General features: G+C 43.5%; 1 protein-coding gene across 1 annotated transcript in view; it reads right to left on the reverse strand.

The window, feature by feature from the left end:
* The window catches only part of GLDC (glycine decarboxylase), a 75,461-nt gene that overhangs the window by 13,513 nt on the left and 42,072 nt on the right, over nucleotides 1-19,876 (reverse strand). Inside the window, exons 8-21 of the mRNA XM_077475056.1 lie at nucleotides 18,478-18,574; nucleotides 16,877-16,982; nucleotides 15,328-15,467; nucleotides 14,443-14,523; nucleotides 7,650-7,747; nucleotides 7,440-7,566; nucleotides 6,513-6,655; nucleotides 6,217-6,292; nucleotides 4,928-5,053; nucleotides 2,567-2,716; nucleotides 2,323-2,435; nucleotides 2,023-2,161; nucleotides 1,694-1,805; nucleotides 164-259 (exon numbers count right to left, since the gene is read on the reverse strand). Coding sequence (XP_077331182.1) covers nucleotides 164-259; nucleotides 1,694-1,805; nucleotides 2,023-2,161; nucleotides 2,323-2,435; nucleotides 2,567-2,716; nucleotides 4,928-5,053; nucleotides 6,217-6,292; nucleotides 6,513-6,655; nucleotides 7,440-7,566; nucleotides 7,650-7,747; nucleotides 14,443-14,523; nucleotides 15,328-15,467; nucleotides 16,877-16,982; nucleotides 18,478-18,574 — 1,604 coding nt within the window. The remainder of the gene's footprint in view (nucleotides 1-163; nucleotides 260-1,693; nucleotides 1,806-2,022; nucleotides 2,162-2,322; nucleotides 2,436-2,566; nucleotides 2,717-4,927; nucleotides 5,054-6,216; nucleotides 6,293-6,512; nucleotides 6,656-7,439; nucleotides 7,567-7,649; nucleotides 7,748-14,442; nucleotides 14,524-15,327; nucleotides 15,468-16,876; nucleotides 16,983-18,477; nucleotides 18,575-19,876) is intronic.

The raw sequence follows: 19,876 nt of genomic DNA on the forward strand, positions 1-19,876 counted from the left end.
AATCAGATTTTGGTAGTAACTATTGATGTAGTTTTCAATTTTACTTTATTACTTTTAACATTTACACAAGTATCATCTCCGTGCAGACCGATGCATAAAACGTTGCACAAACACCAGTAAAAACAGTTACAGTCAGGGGAACCCCAATATCACATTAACTTACCATAGTCTTGCAGTCTTTTTGCAATATCAACAGCTTCAATGTTTGCAGACTTCTTGAAGGGTCTTACATCAAGAATAAATTCATGAGCCACACAACCTGCAACAGCATTTAGAATTTAGATTTTAAGAATGTATACTAAACAGTGTCTCTAAAGTTATAGAACATATATCAATATTTATGTAAAGTCTGAAAGGAACTTTTTTTAAATTGCTACTTATGAAGTACCATGCCACTGTAAAATAATGTTAAGCTTTTCTTATTGCTGAACGCCATATGTACAGAATGCTTATGAAGGGAGCAGTTTTACCTGCCAAAAACGATTTGCATTTCTATCAATACATTGCTGCCATTTACACAGCGCAACCAAGTAGAAAGCACCAAATCAGTTAAAAGTATGGCCAAAGCTTTTTTTTTTTTTTTTTTATTTATTTTTTTTTTTTTTTTTACACACACTCTTGTGACCCACATTCAGCCATCAGCGAGCTAAAGCACGTTGTTCTTCGAACGCTGGCTTAGGTTCACTTTGCTGTGGGTTAGAAATAGTCCAGCTGAACTCATGCAATTTCAACCCAGCAATGCAGTCTGACATTGGGGGCAATTTGAGAGACATCTGTGCGGGTTTTTGCACAGATGTCTATACAAATCTCCCCCTGAAGTCACGAAAAGTAGTAAAGAAACTACTTTTGGGAATCGGATTCATATGGTGCCATTGTGAACCTAGGCTTAATGTCAAGATCCACCCAGAAGCCTAACCAGCAGCTGGATCTGCCTCACAGCGCATTGCTGGAGTGCCTGAGCCAGCCGCGCCAGAGCCTGGAGCTCCAGTGAGTGCTGGAGGGGTAAAGCAGAGAGCTGTGGTTGACAAGTACCATTCTCTGCTCAGAGAAGACAGATAACTGAGTGATCAGCAGTCATGTAATTGATCTCGGTCTTAGAGCCTGTAGGGGAATGCTGTGGCATTAGACCGATGCTGCAACCATTGCATGAGTGTTGGTCTTATTTTATTACTGCACTTCCCCTTTAAGAAATATAGTGGTAGCCCCTCTCTCTCCTCCCCACTCTAACTGTATAAAAAGGAGCAGCAACTCATGTACATGTAGCACAGCTCGGATCCCAGTCCTGCACTCCCACTTTCAGTCTGAGTTTGCTATAAACTGGATTGAAAGATGCAAATGCCACCTCAAAATTCATGTACTTGGGCACCATCTGCATGAAAAAAAAAATAAAAAAAAAAAAATATAAAAAAAAATACAGAGCTGCAAAATTTCGCTTTTATATATATGCCTGGAGAGGGCATTGATCTAGTGCAGTGATGGCGAACCTTGGCACCCCAGATGTTTTGGAACTACATTTCCCATGATGCTCAACCACACTGCAGGGTGCATGAGCATCATGGGTAATGTAGTTCAAAAACATCTGGAGTGCCAAGGTTCGCCATCACTGATCTAGTGCCTACCATCTACTCTTTTAAAACCATTACCAATAAACTAGACAATAAGTCAACCAAAAAAAGTGAAAGATCAGACTTGCCTCTAGATCCCCGAAACAGGATTTTGTAGTGCTTTTCCAGTCTTTTTGCCATGTAATTTGCATTCAGAATAGCAATCTCTGTAGCATGTTTGAGTCCTTTTGCACCCATCATCTGTTGGCGTGCAGCGTTAAGAAAAAAAAAAAACAAGTTTAGTTAAAACCCCTAAAAGATTTAAAAAATTAAAATAAAAAACACCACAATACTGAGCACGTTCTGTTGAGCCTCAATGGCTAATAGAGCTATACATTTCAGTACGTGTCTAAAACAAAATGGCAGAAGGTTATGACATGGTTAGACAATTTACTGGGGCATAAAGTGAGTATAATACCTTGATGTAAGCCCAGGAAATAGGTAAGATAGCACTCGAACCCCATGGTGCTGCACTTATAGTACCCAAGGACCGGCAATCATTATCCTGAAGTGCAATGACTGGATGATTTGGCAGGTAAGGTGTCAGATGCTTTTTCCTGAAAAAAAAAGATCACCTATTATTAAACACACAGAATTGAAAAGCAGTACATTCATAAAAGATCAACAATTCTGCCTTCATTTTTCTTTCCTGTGGGTTTTTAAGCTCCATGGAAATTAACAAAAAAGCAAATGCATAATTCAGGGTCATGTCACTCACACTCCAATTGGTCCCATTCCAGGTCCTCCACCACCATGGGGGATACAAAAAGTCTTATGAAGATTTAAATGGGAAACATCTGAGCCATAGTCAGCAGGGCGGCACAGTCCAACCTGGGAATTTTTTTGTAAAAAGCAAAATGTGTTAAACACTGCCTAAGAATGCAATACGTGAACACAAATAATATTTGCAGTTCACAAATTAGAAAATAAACTATATCTAGGGAAAAAAAAAAAAGGCTTACCTGGGCATTCATATTGGCACCATCCAAGTAAACCTGGCCTCCATGTTTGTGAATGAGGTCACATAAATCCCTTACGCCCTCCTCAAAAACACCATTGGTGGACGGGTAAGTGATCATTATAGCAGCCAAATTGTCTTGGTGTTTGTCTACCTATAGAGACAGAGCAAGTGTTATATGTAAGCCCATATAAAAAAGGCAAAGTAAATGTATGCATGCACGCACACACACAAAAGCTAGAGAAGCACTTTTCCTTTTCAGTCTTGCAAGGAAAGAAGAGGAAAAAAAAAACATGTTTTACGTACCAAGAGTTTAAACTCCCTCACAGTGAAGGGCTTTATAGCGAGAGCCAAAACAGCCTAGTGTACTTTTTTTTGTATTTATTGATTTCACTTCTGTGGCGATTCAGCCAAAGTTGTTTGGATTTTGGAATTGCTGGCTATGGCCAATTTAAGGCTAACCTTACCACTATAACACAACATGGTGCAAAAGATGCTGTGTGCAGGGGTTCTTCTCCCCTGTAGCAGATTTCAATTTTGTCGTTTGTTGGGCTCTGCTCGCACAGCTGCATCATCTGTGGATAAAACTACAAATCTTGTCTGCCACCCTTGTGAAAAAGCTAAAAGAAATCTATATTTATTTAGATTATATTATATACTGTGTTTGGTACAACCTAGCTGCCGAGTTCCTTCAAAAACTGTGAGCAAGATATTGATCAGATTCAACTGTTCTTTTAAGTAGAATTCCACCCTCAAGTGGAAGTTCCGCCGCTCATCGGAACCCTTCCCCCCCCCCCCCCGTGCCACAATTGCCACCTTTCAGGAGGGAGGGGGTGCAGATACCTGTATAATACAGGTATCTGCACCCACTTCCGGGAATAGCTAGCCGCAGATGCCCCGCCCCCCAGTTGCGTTCTGGGAAACACACAGTTCCCAGGACACAGCGGGGGCCAGTGGAGACGTGCAGCATGTGCAGTAGGGAACCGGGCAGTGAAGCCGCAACGCTTCACTTCCTGATTCCCTGACCGAGGATGGCGGCGGGGGCAGCTGAGAGATGAGCGATTGCTCGTCATCTGCTGCCGACATTGCTGGACCCTGGAACAGGCAAGTGTCCATTTATTAAAAGTCAGCAGCTGCAGTATTTGTAGCTGCTGGCTTTTAATATTTTTTTTCAGGTGGCCATCCTCTAAATTTAGTATGAGTCAAACCTATGGAAATCTTTAAGACCCCTTTCACACCGGGGCGCTTTGCAGGCGCTACAGCACTAAAAATAGCACCTGCAAAGCATCCTGAAAGAGCCATTCCTCACACTCCAGGGCTTTCACCCTGGAGTGGTGCATTGGCAGGACAAAAAATAATAATTTAAAAGTCCTGCCCATTGAAATCAAAAGGCAGCGCAGCTATAACACTAGCAAAGCGCTGCTGCAGCAGTGCTTTGCGGGTGGTTTTAACCCTTTCTCGGCCACCAGCGGGGGGGTAAAAGCACCCGCTAGCAGCCGAATAGCAGCGCGAACTTGGCAGTAAAGAGCCGCTAAAAATTGAGGCACTTTACCACGGACACACCGACTGCCCCAGTGTGAAAGGGGCCTAAAGATTTCTTTGGAGTTGGACTAACTGCTGTATAGAAATAACTAGATATAGGATTGGGGTATTCAGCCATTAAATATTTGCATATGTAAAAGATAACCGCTTTAAGTGAACTTGTGCCAATGATATAGATATTCAAGTACAAAATTCTTAAAAAGGGGGAAGCAGTAAAGTCCTAGAAAAAAAAAAAAAAAAAAAGTGGGTCCCGGGTAGTTTAAGCAATAATGTGTGGTACGCACCGCATACTAGCACATTATGACAGATTTGCCCTAAAAATGAAGCCCTCCAGCGGCGGGGCTGTCACCAATGTTAGCACTTCCATCTTCACCCGGTTTTCCCCTTCGGCTTCGCGCTCTCTGGCCTTGTGAATGGCCAGGCCACAATGACCTCACTCCTGGCACAGCAAACTCGAGTGTGCCATCCTTTTGTAGTACAGTGTGCATGGGTCGGTGATGTCACCAGCCGCTAAAAAAATTTGAATATCTCCTAAACTATACATGTTTAGGAGATAATAAGGCTTACCTGTAGGTACAGTTACTATAGGCTAACCTGTAGGTAAAAGTCATAAAGCAGACTTTACTACTGCTTTATGAATAGCCAATGCACCACTGCATTATCATACATTTAATCACATTATCACCACCAAAATAATCTATAGCATCCTTACAGTCAAGAGACTGAGGTGAATTATAATGCAACACTTGTACTCATTAAAGAACAGCCGGCATAAAGCTCTATTACTTATACAAAGGCTTCCTTTATGCACCATGTTACTTACCATGGCTCTCAGATGTGCTAAATCAATGCTTCCGTCTTTATCTACTTCTACAGGCTGAATTTTCATTCCCGCCATCTGAGCACTTGCCGGGTTGGTTCCATGTGCAGACTTTGGAATTAGACAGACCTACAAAAAGATTTTTTCTTTACTATTACTGCAGAATAAGAAATCTAAAACTGCCCAACAAAGTAGCACATGTCATAGAATAATCGTTGATAATTTGGGGGCAATCACATTTTTTATTTCTTTACAAATGCAGGAAAGGTCGATAGAGAGAGATTGATAGATAGATAGATAGAATGTATTCCGGCCACTGACAGGTAAAGTGAATAACACGGATTATCTTGTTACAATGGCATTTGAACGTGGGTTAGATATGTTAGGCAGCAAGTGAGCACATTATCCCTGAAGCTTATGTGTTGAAAGCAGAAAATAAATGACAAGCGTAAGGATTTGAGAGACTGTCACAAGGGCCAAATTGTAATGGCTATATGACAGGTCAGAGCATCTCCACAACTGGGGCTCTTGTGGAATGTTAGCAGTCTGCAGCAGTTATGACCTAGCAAAAGTGATTCAAGGAAGGGAACTGGTGAATCAGCGACAAGGTCATGGGTTGGCAAGGTTCACTGATGCACAAGAGTGAAGGCTGGTCTGTGTAGTCCAAACCAATAAAAAAAAGCTACTGTAGCTCAGATTGCTGAAAAGGTAAAAAAAATTGGCTCCAATAGAAAGGTGTCAGAACACACAGTGCCTTGCAATTAGTTATGTATGCGGCTGCACAGCTTCAGACTGGTCAGGGTGCCCATGCTGACCCGTGTCCACAGCCAAATATGCTTATAATGAGCATGTGAGCATCAGAATTGGACCACAGAGCAATGGAAGGTGGTGGCCTGGTCTGATGAATTCAAGAATGGTTTGAGGAAACAAGTTCAAGGTGTATACTTGGCCTCCAAATTCCCAGATCACAATCCAATCAAGCATCTCTGGGGATTAAAAGACCAGCTACTGACAGCTTGGTGTCATACCAAGGCCTACCTTCAGAGGTCTACTGGAGTGCATGCTTCAACAGGTTATGGTGAGTTGGCATAATGTTATGGCTGATCAGCGTATATAGATACCTTTAATTAAATATGAGGAGCCAAAGGGAGCTTGAAGCAATTTACAAAGTACGCGTAGACACACCAAACTATGTCACAAAAGGTGTATCTGCCATCCTGACCTGCATGTTGCTACAGCCTCATATTAGTATAAATTTCATAAAAGTTTCACTTTACTATAATTATACTCACTGTGCGATGGTGTTCACCTTTTCCATTCAGGTAAGCCTTGATGGCAGCCAGGCCAGCATATTCACCCTGTGCACCACTGAATATACAGAAGAACTTCATAAGCCACAGTTATGCAGGTGATTGTTAATAAAATACAGATTGTATAGTTAGTTATATTTTGCAAACCTAGAAGTACATTTAAAATCTGAAGTGTTGGCACGTACCGCTACCTTTTTTTTTTTTTTTTTTTTTTTAAAGAATAAAATGGGTAACCTGTCACAATAGCTCTCCTTAATTTAACTGCACTATAGTCTCACCTGTTTGGCTGGAATGAGATGTTGTCATATCCAGTGATTTCACACAGATCCTTCTCCAGTTCTCTGAAGAGCTGTTGATAACCCTGAGCCTGGTCCAGGGGCACAAATGGATGGATGTTGGCAAATTCCAGCCATGTAATTGGCTACAAAAAAAAACAATACACAAGTTTTCTTTAGAAACATGAAAAATGCACAAACCTGTACACTAATCAGACTTGGAGCAAACCGGTTACATTGTTACCAGACTGTAACTAATGTTATCCTCAAGGAAACTGCAAATTCATTCATGCCTGCAAATGATTCAGCAGATGTGACTTCCTCCAGGGACCCAATTCACAAAGAGATGCACTAAATATTTTTGTTGCCTTTTTCTTAGGATTAAGGCATTACAGATATAAAAAGATTAGAGGTTTAATGTTTAGTATTACAAAAAAAAAAAAAGGGTACACAGCAGGAAAGTGCAGGGGAGTGTGGGCTGGGCAGGGCTCAAATAATGAGATATAGATAATATACATTTGTGCTCTTCATAGTAAACTAAGGGAAAATCCTTTTTTTGGTTTCAGTTTTGGAGAGCGTAGAGGTGGATTAGAACACTTGCCAGATTTTTATTTCTGTCTGTGCTCCTGTTAAGAAGATTAACCCCCTCACTGGTGATCATGGCAACAGCCCCAGGGTTTCCCTCACTGTAGAGGGATTTGGTCTCACTTCCTGTTTTGGCTATGGGATAGAAAGTGAAAGGAAGCCTCCCAAATGGCAAAAATAAATACATTACGAGAGAGTTATAACACTCCCTTAGTCTATTGAAAAAAAAAAAAAAAAAAAAAAAAAAAAAAAGAAATAAAGTTTTGCTTTTAGTTCTCCCCTCAAGCCAAATCTAATCTGGTGCTGACATTGGTAAGAATATACCAGAGAGTGGTGTTCCCTTACTGTAAGCTCAGATGAACTGTTCAGCTTCATGGTACAGGAGCCCAGAGGAATCATGCTATGCACAAGAGAAATATCTTTGTTCTCCAGCCGTTTCATGTAGCGGACAATGTTGGTTTCTGAATGGTAACTAGGGAACAGAAAGCAGAATTAGAAAGCGGATATTTGTAGTTCTGGCTTCAGAAATGTTGCTATCCTCAGATATGCATTCACCTGTTAAAAACGGTGTGTGCTAGGAACTTGCTAGTCCTCTTAAAAGCAGTGGCTAAGATGCCTTTATTTTCTTCATTCATGTTTTCCGCAACCAATTCCTGCATAAGAAATGTAGAAGTGTCAAAATCCCCACAGAAGAAGAATGATGTAAAAGGAAATGGTATACTAAGCCACAAGACTTAAGGCGATTGTTAAGCTTTACATTTTCAGCCTTGCATAGTTTTTTGATGTGAGCTATTCTGAATGGTACATTTTAGAATTTGACAAATCTAAACTAAACTAAACTATCGATACTGATATCATCTGTACACAGCCATTATGCAAGTCTTCTTCATGTTATGCTTCATTCACTATTTACATTTTAGCTGTAATGCAGTGTCTCCCAGGGGGTTCAACCATTCACAGGGGAAATTGGGGGGTACCATTATGGACAGAGATCCAAAAATGCAGGTAGCATTGAGCCCAACATACCTTGCCCTCCCCTAATCTTAAACCATATCACTTGGTTCAACACACACTTGTAGCAGGGCACTCGGTAGGAATCATACCAACTGCCAAGAACCTAAATAATGATGGGAGGGGCAAGCAATGTGAAGATTCCCATAAGAAAGCAAGTGCTTGATAGAGAATATTTGTTAAATTCATTATAGTCCAAAAAGCAAAATGACTATAGCGAATTTTCGTTTGTTTACACAAATAGTTATCATTAGTTAAAAATAAACATGGAAATTGTTAAAAAAATAACTACTCATAATTCTCAGACACATGTGCATCTGGAAAATATTAAAAACATTAATCTGTATTAGCTTGTATATATTTTAAGGGGGGGGGGGGAGGCAGACTGGCATTGGCAGCAATAAAACATACATGCACACCAACACCCAGGAATAATGCAGGACAGCTTGGTAGAGCAAGTATATAGATTAAAAGCAAAAACCGGAGTTAGACTTACCGGTAACTCTTTTTCTAGGAGTCTTCCAGGACAGCCTTTGAGATATAGGGCTCCTCCCTCCGGGACAGGAAACACGTCAAGCCAATTAAATAAAAGGTGTGGTCCTCCAGGCCCTCCTCAGTTTTACTCCAAGAACCGCCGGGAGGCTCTGAAAGACATAACACACATCCTCACCACTTAGTCCAATTTAAACAACTTTGGGTGGGAAGCCAGGCTGTCCTGGAAGACTCCTAGAAAAAGAGTTACCGGTAAGTCTAACTTCGGTTTTCTCATATCGTCTTCCAGGACAGCCTGAGATAAGCAAGGAGCTCACCTTGTCAGGGCGGGATCACTGCCTGGAGGACCTTACGTCCAAAAGTCTGTTCTTTATCAGACCATAAATCCAGACGGTAATGTCTTGCAAACGTTGAGTAGCTGGACCACGTTGCTGCTTTGCAGATCTCCTCCGGAGAGGCTCCAGCCCTCTCTGCCCACGATGTGGAAACCGCCCTTGTAGAGTGTGCCTTAACTAAGGGTGCCTGCTTCCCCTCTAACTCATAGGCTTTAACTATCGCCATCCGTATCCACCTGGCGATAGACGCTTTGGACGCCTTGCAGCCCTTGCGCCCGAAAAATTAACAAAAAGCGAGTCTGACTTCCTGAAGACCCTAGTGGCTTCTAGAAAAATTAATAGACTTCTCCTGACGTCTAACAAACTTAAAGATCTCGCCTCGTCTGAGGTTGAGAAAAAAGTTGGCAAAATAATATCCTGTGTCCTATGAAGAGTGGACACCACTTTAGGAAGAAAACTAGGGTCAGTCTCAAGTACTACCCTGTCCTCTAAGATTAACAAAAATGGCTCTCTGACCGAGAGTGCCTGCCGATCACTGACCCTTCTAGCTGACGTGATCGCTATCAAAAACACAATCTTTAGTACCATCCACTTAAGTGATGCTCCCTCTAATGGTTCAAATGGGTCTTGGGTCAAAGCCCTAAGAACCAAGGCCAAATCCCAGGTAGGACAGGTCTTCATTCTGACAGGCCTGGATCTAGACAGAGCCTTGAAGAAGTTCCTGACAAATGGATTCTGCTGAAGGGAGGACTGAAGGAAAACGCTTAAGGCCGCCACCTGTACCTTTAGAGTGCTGATAGATAGGCCCAGCTCTACCCCTGCTTGTAGAAAGTCCAGGACTGCCGGGACCCCGGGGCTTGCAATTCCCTGTTCTCGCAACCAGGAATTAAACCTCTTTCCTACCTTGGCGTAAATTGCCCTAGCAACTGGTTTACGGCATTCTAACAAGGTCATAATCACTCTGAGAAACCCTGTGACCTTAAGATTTGTTCCTCAGATACCAGGCCGCAAGCTTGAGCCTCTCTATCTGAGGACACCGGATCGGCCCCTGGGAAAGTAAATCCTCCCTGACTGGTAGAAACAGCGGAGGATGGACGGCCAATCTCTTTATGCTGGCAAACCAGGGTCTCCTTGGCCAAAAAGGAGCTACTAAAATGAGGTCCGTAGTCTCCGAACTGAACTTCTGCAGGACCTCCGCCACCATCCTTACGGGAGGAAAGGCATAACACAGGCCGAACAGCCATGGATTGGCAAGGGCGTCTATCCCCCTGGCCCGATCCTGTGGGTGAACCGAAAAAAAGTGCGTCACCTTCCTGTTGCCTTCTGTTGCAAATGGGTCTATTTCTGGCCTTCCCCAGCATGACAATCTCCTCGAACACTTCCTTGTTGAGGGACCACTTGTCCTGACCTATCTTCTGGCGACTGAGAAAGTCGGCCAGTAAATTCTGAGTTCCCTTTAGGTGAATGGCTGATATTGCGGACAAGTTCTTCTCTGCCCAGCAGAAGCTTCTGTCCGCAATTACCTGGAGTGCAGGGCTTTTGGTTCCCCCTTGCTTGTCCAGGTAGGCTACTGCTGCCACATTGTCTGAGCGAACTTGCAGATCCCTGCCATGTAACTGGGACTGGAAGGTTTCTATAGCCTTCCAAACTGCCAGAAGTTCCTTCTGGTTTGAGGAACGACCTGTCTCTAGGTTCGACCAGGAACCCTGGGCTAAGCTTCCCTCTAGGTGGGCACCCCAACCCAGCGTACTGGCATCGGTCGTGACCACCACCGTAGCTTGTGGGGACCAGGGGAGACCCCTGTCTAGGTTGACCTGGGCCCGCCACCACCAAAGAGACCTCCTGACTGCTGAGGATAGGGGCATAACCTGATCCAGACTCTCCTGCCTGCCATCCCAATAACGGAGCATGAGTCTCTGTAAAGGGCGCTGATGATGCCTTGCCCAGACCACCGCTGGAAAGCATGATGTCATCAACCCCAGGACTCTCATAACCTCCCTGATCTGGGCTTCCCGACCAGATTGAAGCTGGGCTACCGCCTGCTCTAGCTTGCAGATCTTCTCCTCCGGAAGGAATACCCTCATTTCCATCGAAGAAATCCTGTATCCTAAATACAGGACCTCCTGTGAGGGGGTCAGCTGGGATTTTTCCTGGTTTATCAGCCACCCCAGTGAGCGCAGAAAAACCAAGGCCTCCTGTATGTCCCTCTGCAGCTGTTGGGCCGACTGGGCTATGAACAGTAGATCGTCCAGATATGGGATCACTGTTATAGCCTTGAGCCTTAATGGGGCCAGTGCCTCTGCCAAAACCTTTGTAAAGATTCTTGGTGAGGCTGAAAGCCCGAAGGGGAGAGCTCGAGACTGGAGGTGTAACACACCCGTGTTCAACCTCACCGCCAACCTGAGAAATCTCTGAGATTCCAGATGAATCGGGATATGCCAATATGCATCCCTGAGATCCACTGTGGCCATGTGACAGCCCTGAAACAGGAACTTGGTTACCGAGAAGATTGACCCCATCCGGAACCGCTTGTATTTTATGAATCTGTTTAGGGGGCGGAGATTCAGTATTAACCTGAACTTTCCCAAAGGTTACTTTACCACAAATACGTGGGAGTAAACCCCCAAGCCTCGCTCCTCCTGAGGCACCTGCGCCATTCCTTCTTGGTCCACCAGATCCCCCAGAAGAAGAGCCAAAGCCTCTGCTTTCTCTTGGTCCCTTGGTAACCTTGTTACTTGAAAATTTGGGAGGGGAACTGAACCAAACTCCAACCTGTAGCCGTTCCTTATTATATCTCGAATGAACGGACTTTCGGTTGAAGCTTCCCAGTGTGGGAGGAACTTCCCCAGTCTTCCTCCCACCGGGACGCAGGAGTCACTGTGTTTTAGGGGAGGGTTGAGGAGGACTGAATAAGATTCCTCCTTTGCCCCTTCCCTTGCCAATGCTTTTTGGGGCGAACCTCCCGTTCCTGTAGGTTCTGCTGCCTGGGGCTTCGAAAAAGGCACTTCCCTTCTGGTCTCTTTCCTTTCTGGGAAAGCTTTCTTCCTATCCTGCGTGCGCTCTAACGCCTCTTGCAGGCCGGGCCCGAACAAATGGTCCCCTGAAAAGGGTAATCCACATAACCTCAATTTTGAAGCGGTGTCTCCTGACCAGGTTTTAAGCCAAACGGCCCTTCTGGCAACGTTCACTAGTGCTGCAGATCTAGCAGCCAGTTTGACTGATTCTGCAGAGGCATCAGCTAAAAAGCCCACAGCCTTAAACAGTAGCGGAAGGGACTTCAACAGCTGCTGCCTAGAAGTACCCGCAGAAATATGCGATTGTAACTGTGTAAGCCAACACTCCAAGTTTCTGGCCACACAGGTAGCTGCTAGGGCAGGTTTAAGCCCGCTGGAAGAGGCATCCTCAGGCTCTCTTAAGCAGCACATCTCCCCTCTTATACGTAGGATCCCTGAGTGAACCCATATCATCAAAGGCCAAATCTGTCGTCTTAGAGACCTTAGCCAAGGGAGCATCTAATTTGGGAACCTTGTTCCAGGGATGCACCGCATCCGACTCAAAAGGGAACCTCTTTTTAAGGCTACTTGAAAAAAATTGCCTTTTTTCCGGTTGTTCCCACTCCAGCAGAATCGCCTCCACTAGCGACCTATGGACGGGGAATACCCTGTCTTTCATTACAATCGACCCTTGATACATCATGTCGTGTTTTGAAAGCTGGACCTGTTGATCTCCAAAGTGTCATATATAGCCTTGAGGAGGTCACCCACCTCATCCAAAGACAGCTTGTATCTGGCAGATCTAATGGCCTCTTCCTCCCCCTCAGATTCAGAAGTAGACTCTGTTCTAGAGGAGGCTAATGACCTGGGTAACCTCTCCCTATCCACCTGACTTGGTTCGGATAAGGAAGGCAAACTCACAGCCCTGGGTAAAGAGACAGAGGGACCCTGCACCCTATCCATCATGCTTTTAAATGACTGGAAAGTGGATGCAATTTCATCCTTTACGGATGTTAAAACATTGTGACAAGCTGCCACCGAGTCCTCTTTCACCAGTCTACTGACACAATCCGGGCAAGCGGCTTCCCCCAACCGGTGCCTAACTTAGCCCACACACGGCACATTTCCTTCTGGGCAAAGGTATCTGGGCTCTGTCCTGTTTAACCTACCAACAAAGAAAAACAGGGTCCCATTAAAATACCACCCCTGACCACACCACTGTGCTTCTAGGGTCCGCCTAGGAAGTGCCCCCCTTCACCAGCAGGTTCTCCACCCCGGGAAGGTACTATAGGTCAGAGTGACCCCCCACCCCCCAGTGTAAGTCCTGGTCTGCCCTCACCAAGCTTACCTGAGAGGTACTGGAGCCTGTTGAACCGGAGTCCACCTGCACAACTGCACTCTCCATGGTTCCTGTGTCTCACTCAGTCTCTGAGCCTTCACACCGCTCCAGGCAACCCTGTAGTCACACCGCCGCGCCCAAAGGACTGGAACAGGTCCTGCGGCGCCCCCTGATGACGCGAATCCGGCGGAAGTGCGTCTCTCCCACTTCCGTACGCCAGAACGCAAAGTCCCCGCCCCGACGCCGTGCGTTCCTTACGAACGCACCGCTCACAGTACGCGGACGCCGGTCGGAACGAACGTCTCCCGCCGCCATCCGACCGACAGGTACTAGCGGTTAGCGCTCAGAGGGGGAGATTGCCGCGCATCGGGGTCCCGTTCTCTCCGAACGTTTTAAATGGCAGCGGGGACTGAAAGCTACCCTCTCCTCCCTTCGTACGGACCGAGGGGTGCTAAGGGTCAGGTCCATCAAGGTGCTCTCCCCAGGCAAAACCCCTGAGAAGGAGCTCCCCTTACCAGTTCCAAACGTGCTCCTTCCCGTCCGGCAGGAAACACAAAAACTGAGGAGGGCCTGGAGGACCACACCTTTTATTTAATTGGCTTGACGTGTTTCCTGTCCCGGAGGGAGGAGCCCTATATCTCAAAGGCTGTCCTGGAAGACGATATGAGAAAATCTGATTGTCCAAATCACGAACAAAGCTCAGGTCGCTTCAGGCCCCAAAGGCAGCTGACCCTTAAAATGAAGTCTGGCTACCAGGTAATATGTGGACGTAGGAAAGGAGGCTTATTCTTATTCCCACCAAAAGACCACTTTAGTATCACTACACACTGTCTACCAGTGCCTTACAATATGTATACAAGGGCAGCCATATCTGCTCAGTTCATATGGCGATTCTGCATCCCTTTTGTAGTTCTGCACAACATTTTCCCTTGCCTCTATGCATATCAGTCAGACAGGAACTGTATGATGGAAACACTTTCTGCAGTCCCCAGGGATGTTAAATGCCCATAATACATTAGCAGCTATTTTTTTTTTTGGGCAAGAGGTACTTTTTAAGTTAAAATATGAGGAGATTTGGTAATGATGCTCTGCTGAGTCATATCTAGTTTAAATTAAATGGAAGGTCCACTTAAATCGGAAAATTAACAGATAAAGAAGCCATTTTGGGTTAGACTTACTGCTGAGGATTCACAGCCAAACACCCACAACAGGTCATCAAGATCTTTCTCCTTAACAGTCTCATCAATAGACACTCCAAGCTGTGAAACAATATACAAACTATTAAAACCAGTTTAAAGCTTTGCAATTTTTTTTTTCATTACTGCAGATAATCCCTTAATGGACTGGTATTTACCGGTAACTAAAACTGTATGGGTGGGTATTGATTATTGCACTTTGCACAGTACTCTGCATTAAACTATGTGAACCATCCCTGCATAGCTGAAAAGACTGACCATGCTGAGAGGGATATGCTTCTATGCCTAGCACGGTCAGCTTGAAATAGGAAAGCAGGACGACTGGCAGGATCACCAGGTATGTCGCACAAAAGCAGCAATACAAAGAGAACAGGATACTTTTTGACATAACTACATAGTACAATAGACATATCAGGAATATGACATTTTGGAGTAATAAACGCTAATGAATAAGGCTGCATGTGATTCCTACAGACACTGGCAAATGGGCAGAATAGAAACTCTGTTCATTTACCCCATTTGGCTTTTGTAGAGTAAACAGTATAAGGGCCGGTTCACACAGCGGGCGATGCGAGGCGACACGACTCGCCTCGCTCCCGCAAGTCGCCCCCGTTCTGTACAATGGAACCGTTCTGAGAGGAGCGACTCGAGTCGCTCCGACTCAGAAAAAAAGGTTCCTGTACTACTTTCGGGCGACCTCGGGGCGACTTGCATTGACTTCTATACAGAAGTCATTTGCAAGTCGCCGCCGAGGCCGCTGCAGGTCGCGGCGAGGCAAGTCGGAGTCGCCTCGCCTCGCCTGCAGTGTGAACCGGCCCTTAATCATAAAACAAAAAAAGTATTCTATTGGAAGATAGGATTACTTACTGAACCATCACTATAAACACGCAAATTTATCTGGCGCTGTGCAGCACGATCCAGAACCTCTTTAACTGGACATCCACAATGTATCTTCAATGTGTCAAAAAACATCTCATCATGTAACTGATGGCCAGCTCTTTTTAGACCTAGAATAAAAATGATAAAAGCGGTCGACACAAAGCTAAAAACAAACCCAAGTGTTAATTTAAAGTTTGTTTTATTTTCCATTTTGGATAGAATTTAGAACCTCTGTCATGCTGGGGAGAGCGATGGGAAGTATACATTTTAAAGTAGTTACTGAGACAGGAGAGAAAATCTTCAAAAGGAAATGCTTTTCCATTTAATTAGGATATTTCCCCCTATATCTTGATTGTACCAGGAAGTGAGTAGATTTAGCCAAGAAAAAAACCCCCCACAAATATCCGATACAATTCCCTACCCTATGCAAAACAAACTTGAGCTGAGGGTTATCTTATCCCTACCTTCATGGGGCAGAGACCAATCACCAAGAGACTCTATTTGGGAGAAAATGGATTTGCATGCCCAGAAGTACTAGTCATTTTATTCACTCCCTGTGGCCAAACGACTGGGCAATGAAGTGGATATGTGCTGCTGGTAAGGATGCCATTAAAGTAAACCTGCTGCTTTGCTCTGCATGTATAAAAGCCAGGGTTGTTTTAAAAAGGGTAAAGAACTGAAAATGGGAAACATACACACAAACTTGCCATTCTTTATGTGAAGTTTCCAATTCCGTAATACAAAAATCATGAAGCTGAAACAACTTATCTCAAGCACTTCACTTGGTGCAAAAATTTGTTTTACTTTTTGCCCTGAACCCTGGTAGGTAGAAAAGGCGACAAAACATGGAGGCTCCCTTACACACATAAAAAAAAAAAAAAAAAAAAAAAAAGAACCATGCTACAGCTACCTGTATTATCCAGCTATCCTTTAAGGTTACCCAGTGATCCTACAAACACACTTCCTGTTCCTTCTTGCCTACAATCATTTCTCCGTCCTATCTATGGGAGCAGTCATGTTTGTCACAAACATGTCTAACATGTCTGCCTTTATTCATATACATTACATGGTGGATTTATGTGACTGGTACTCATGATACAGGTTTGTGCTTTTTCAGTTTCTAGGAAGTAACATGGACACTGCATTTTTGAAAAGATTAACAGGTACTAGCTGAAAATGTTCTTAATGACCAGCTCAGTCAGTTTCCATGTGTTTTTAGCCTGAACAAAACAGTGTAGTGTAATCTATTAAGCATTTTAACAATTAATATAGTTAAAACCCGGCACAAAGGAAAAAAATATTTTGTATACATGGGGTGGAGTCAGATTTTAACTGCAGTATGTGGCTTTCAACAGGAAGATTTTCCCTAACTTCCTTTCCCTGTGAAACAATCATAGGAATCAGGGGAACAGTTGTCACTGGGAGAGGAAGACAGACACAAAAAAAAAATAAAAAACTGCAACCTGGAATGCCTACTACATTAGTACGTTTTGTTGAACATAACCAATTATTGCAGGAAAACCCCTCTAAAACATACCTTCTGCAAGTATCAACGTGGCATTGTGAACTCTTCGTGCTATATGTTTTAGGCCATTTGGACCATGGTAGACACAGAACATAGCAGCCATGTTTGCCAGCAGAGCCTGCAAAAATTAATACATTTTTTTTTTTATAATAAAATTATATACATACATACTATTATGTTTTTTATTTTTTTATTACAAAATCCACTTCTCTAATAAATACAAAAATGCATCACAAAAGATTCACACTTTTTACTGGGTGTGCATCTCATTTCCAATATCCCCAGAGGAAAATTCAAACATGAGAAAATACCTGACATTATAAAGGATGTAGAAGGGAGTAGAGAAAGGTCGTAACCTTTTTTGTTTTGCTTTCTTTGTCCCCATTGGTGGCATTTCCCCTAATTTTCAAAAGATTTCCCTATTTATGTGCGGTTGTGTCTCTGGGAACAAGCAGTGCATGGGAATCTCACAAAAGATGATCATAGGCTGCAGTTACCCTTTAGACCCCTTTCACATGGGCGTTTTTCAGGCGCTTTAGCATAAAAAAATAAATAAATAAAAAATTAAAAAAAAAAGCGTCTGTAAAGCGCTTGAAAGAAGCTGCAACTGCAATCCCAATGTAAAAGCCCGAGTGCTTTCACACTGAGATCCCTTTCACACTGGAGCGTTTTTCAGGTGCTTTAGCTTTTAAAAAAGCGCCTGTAAAGCACCTGAAAGAAGCTGCAACTGCAATCCCATATTCGCCGTTGATGGTGCTGCGTGCCGTGTAGGTTTAGGAGATATTTCTTGGACCTACAGGTAAGCCTTAATCTAGGCTTACCTGTAGGTCAAAGTATGTTATAAGGGTTTACAACCACTTTAAAGCACTTGGCCTTTCACATTGGGACTGCAGATGAGGCTTCTTTCAAGCGCTTTACAGGCCTTTTTTTTTTACCGCTAAAGCACCAGAAAAAACGAAAAAAAGCTTGAAAAACGCCCCAGTGTGAAAGGGGTCTTACGGGTTAGCCTACTAAAGTGACAAATTTCGTGAGATTCATTATACTGAAATTTCTTATGTGTGTTATGTGTGTACTCTTGGGATAAGCCAATCCTAGGTGCACACCTATGCAAGAGGTGTAGCTGCTTTTAGCAAGTCTGGTTCTAGCAGGTCACTGCGCTTTTAAGGAGAGATGAGTTTAACCTTCAGGAAAGTTTGCTCTTCAATTAATGCATTGTTAAATACATTCTGTGCTCCTACAGATTACAGTAGGGGCCACACTGTATGGAACAGTTTAGGTGCGAATGTGTGGCTTTTTATATGCATAATAAAAAAAAATGCACCCAAAAGTTTTTTTTGTAAATATTGGAAATACAATTTAATTATGCTGGCTAGCAATGTTAACACTTTCAGATTTTGTTATCACAGTAAAGATGTAAAGTTTTTTTATACTATTTTTTTTTGTTAATAAAGCTCTAAATACCCCAGGGGTCCTTAAAAAAATTGGGAAACTTTGGATATCCAAGTAATTTGTATGAGATAAAAGATAAGCCATAGAAATTGATTTTCTCATAGGCAATGAAATAATTCAAACATAACCCTGGCACTTGGTACATGTCTAAGAACTGGCGTTACCTGTGCTGTGCAGATGTTGCTTGTGGCTTTATCCCTTCGGATGTGTTGCTCTCTGGTCTGTAGTGCGAGTCGATAAACTTCCTTTCCAGTAGCATCCCTAAAGAGAAGACAGAAACAAGAATGATGCATAAAAAAAAAATTAAAATTAAAAAATAAAAAACACACGCTACTCTCCCTCAACTCTTAGCAGAACCAATAAATCATAGAATAATTCAATGATATAAAGCTGAAGATTAGTAGATGACATACATACACAAAATAAATATTATATATCGTATTTTCCGGCGTTTAAGACGACTTTTTATACTTTAAAAAATCCCCCAAATATCGGGGGTCGTCTTATACGCCGGTACATGGATGTCAGCATTAATGTCCGCGCCGAGCCAATCATGGCGAGCAATGTATTCTTTTACTGAATACAAAGCCTGCGCGGATTGGCTTTGAGATTCAGAGAGGCATGGGTTGATGATGTTCCAACCTGTGCCAATCACGGCGAGCGATGTATTCTATTAATGAATACAAAGCCTGCTCGGATTGGCAGAGGCTGTAATATCATCAGCCCGCGCCTCTCTGAATCTCAAAGCCAATCCGTGCAGGCTTTGTATTCATTAATAGAATACATCGCTTGCCGTGATTGGCTTGGCGCGGTACACTGTAATACTGTATACAGTATGAATGCGGCTACCCCTCGGCTCCTCTTCCCTCCACGGCCACCTCGCCATTCAACACCGGAGATTTGGTTTTAAAGCACCCGACCCTCCATCTGGCACCCTACCCTCCATCAGTGTATTTTGCCAGGCACATGAGGTATTTACCACCACAGCACTAGTCGAAAGGGGGTCGTCTTATAGGGCGAGCATATGTCAAAACCAACGTTTTAGCTGGACAATTAGGGGGTCGCCTTATACGCCGGCAAATACGGTATATATATTATATATAATTCCCCCCCCCCCCCCCCCCCCCACACACACACTATATAATTGTTTTATATACATACATACCACACACATTTATTTAGATTAGTTGGGTTTTGTTTAGTTTACCTATGCAAATTTAATTTGATGGCCAGAAGATGAACGACACAAGCACCATTTTAAAGCAATAGAGTATAATAGTCTAGGCTTTAACCACTTCAGCCCCAGACCAATTGTCAGCCAAAGGACCAGAGGTCTTTTTACAATTTCGCACTTCACTGCTTTAACTGGTAATTGCGCGGTCATGCAATGTTGTACCCAAACAAAATTTGCGTCCTTTTCTTCCCACAAATAGAGCTTTCTTTTGATGGTATTTGATTGCCTCTGCGATATAAAAAGGAAAAAAAAAAAAAAAAAAAAAAATAATGAAAATGGGGGGGGGAAATATATTTTCTACTTTTTGTTATAAGAAAAAAATCGAATGA

Source organism: Lithobates pipiens, unplaced genomic scaffold (genome assembly GCF_037356315.1).
Source record: "Lithobates pipiens isolate NorthernLeopardFrog02 unplaced genomic scaffold, aLitPip1_a1.2 Scaffold_13, whole genome shotgun sequence".
NCBI classification, from domain to species: domain Eukaryota; kingdom Metazoa; phylum Chordata; class Amphibia; order Anura; family Ranidae; genus Lithobates; species Lithobates pipiens.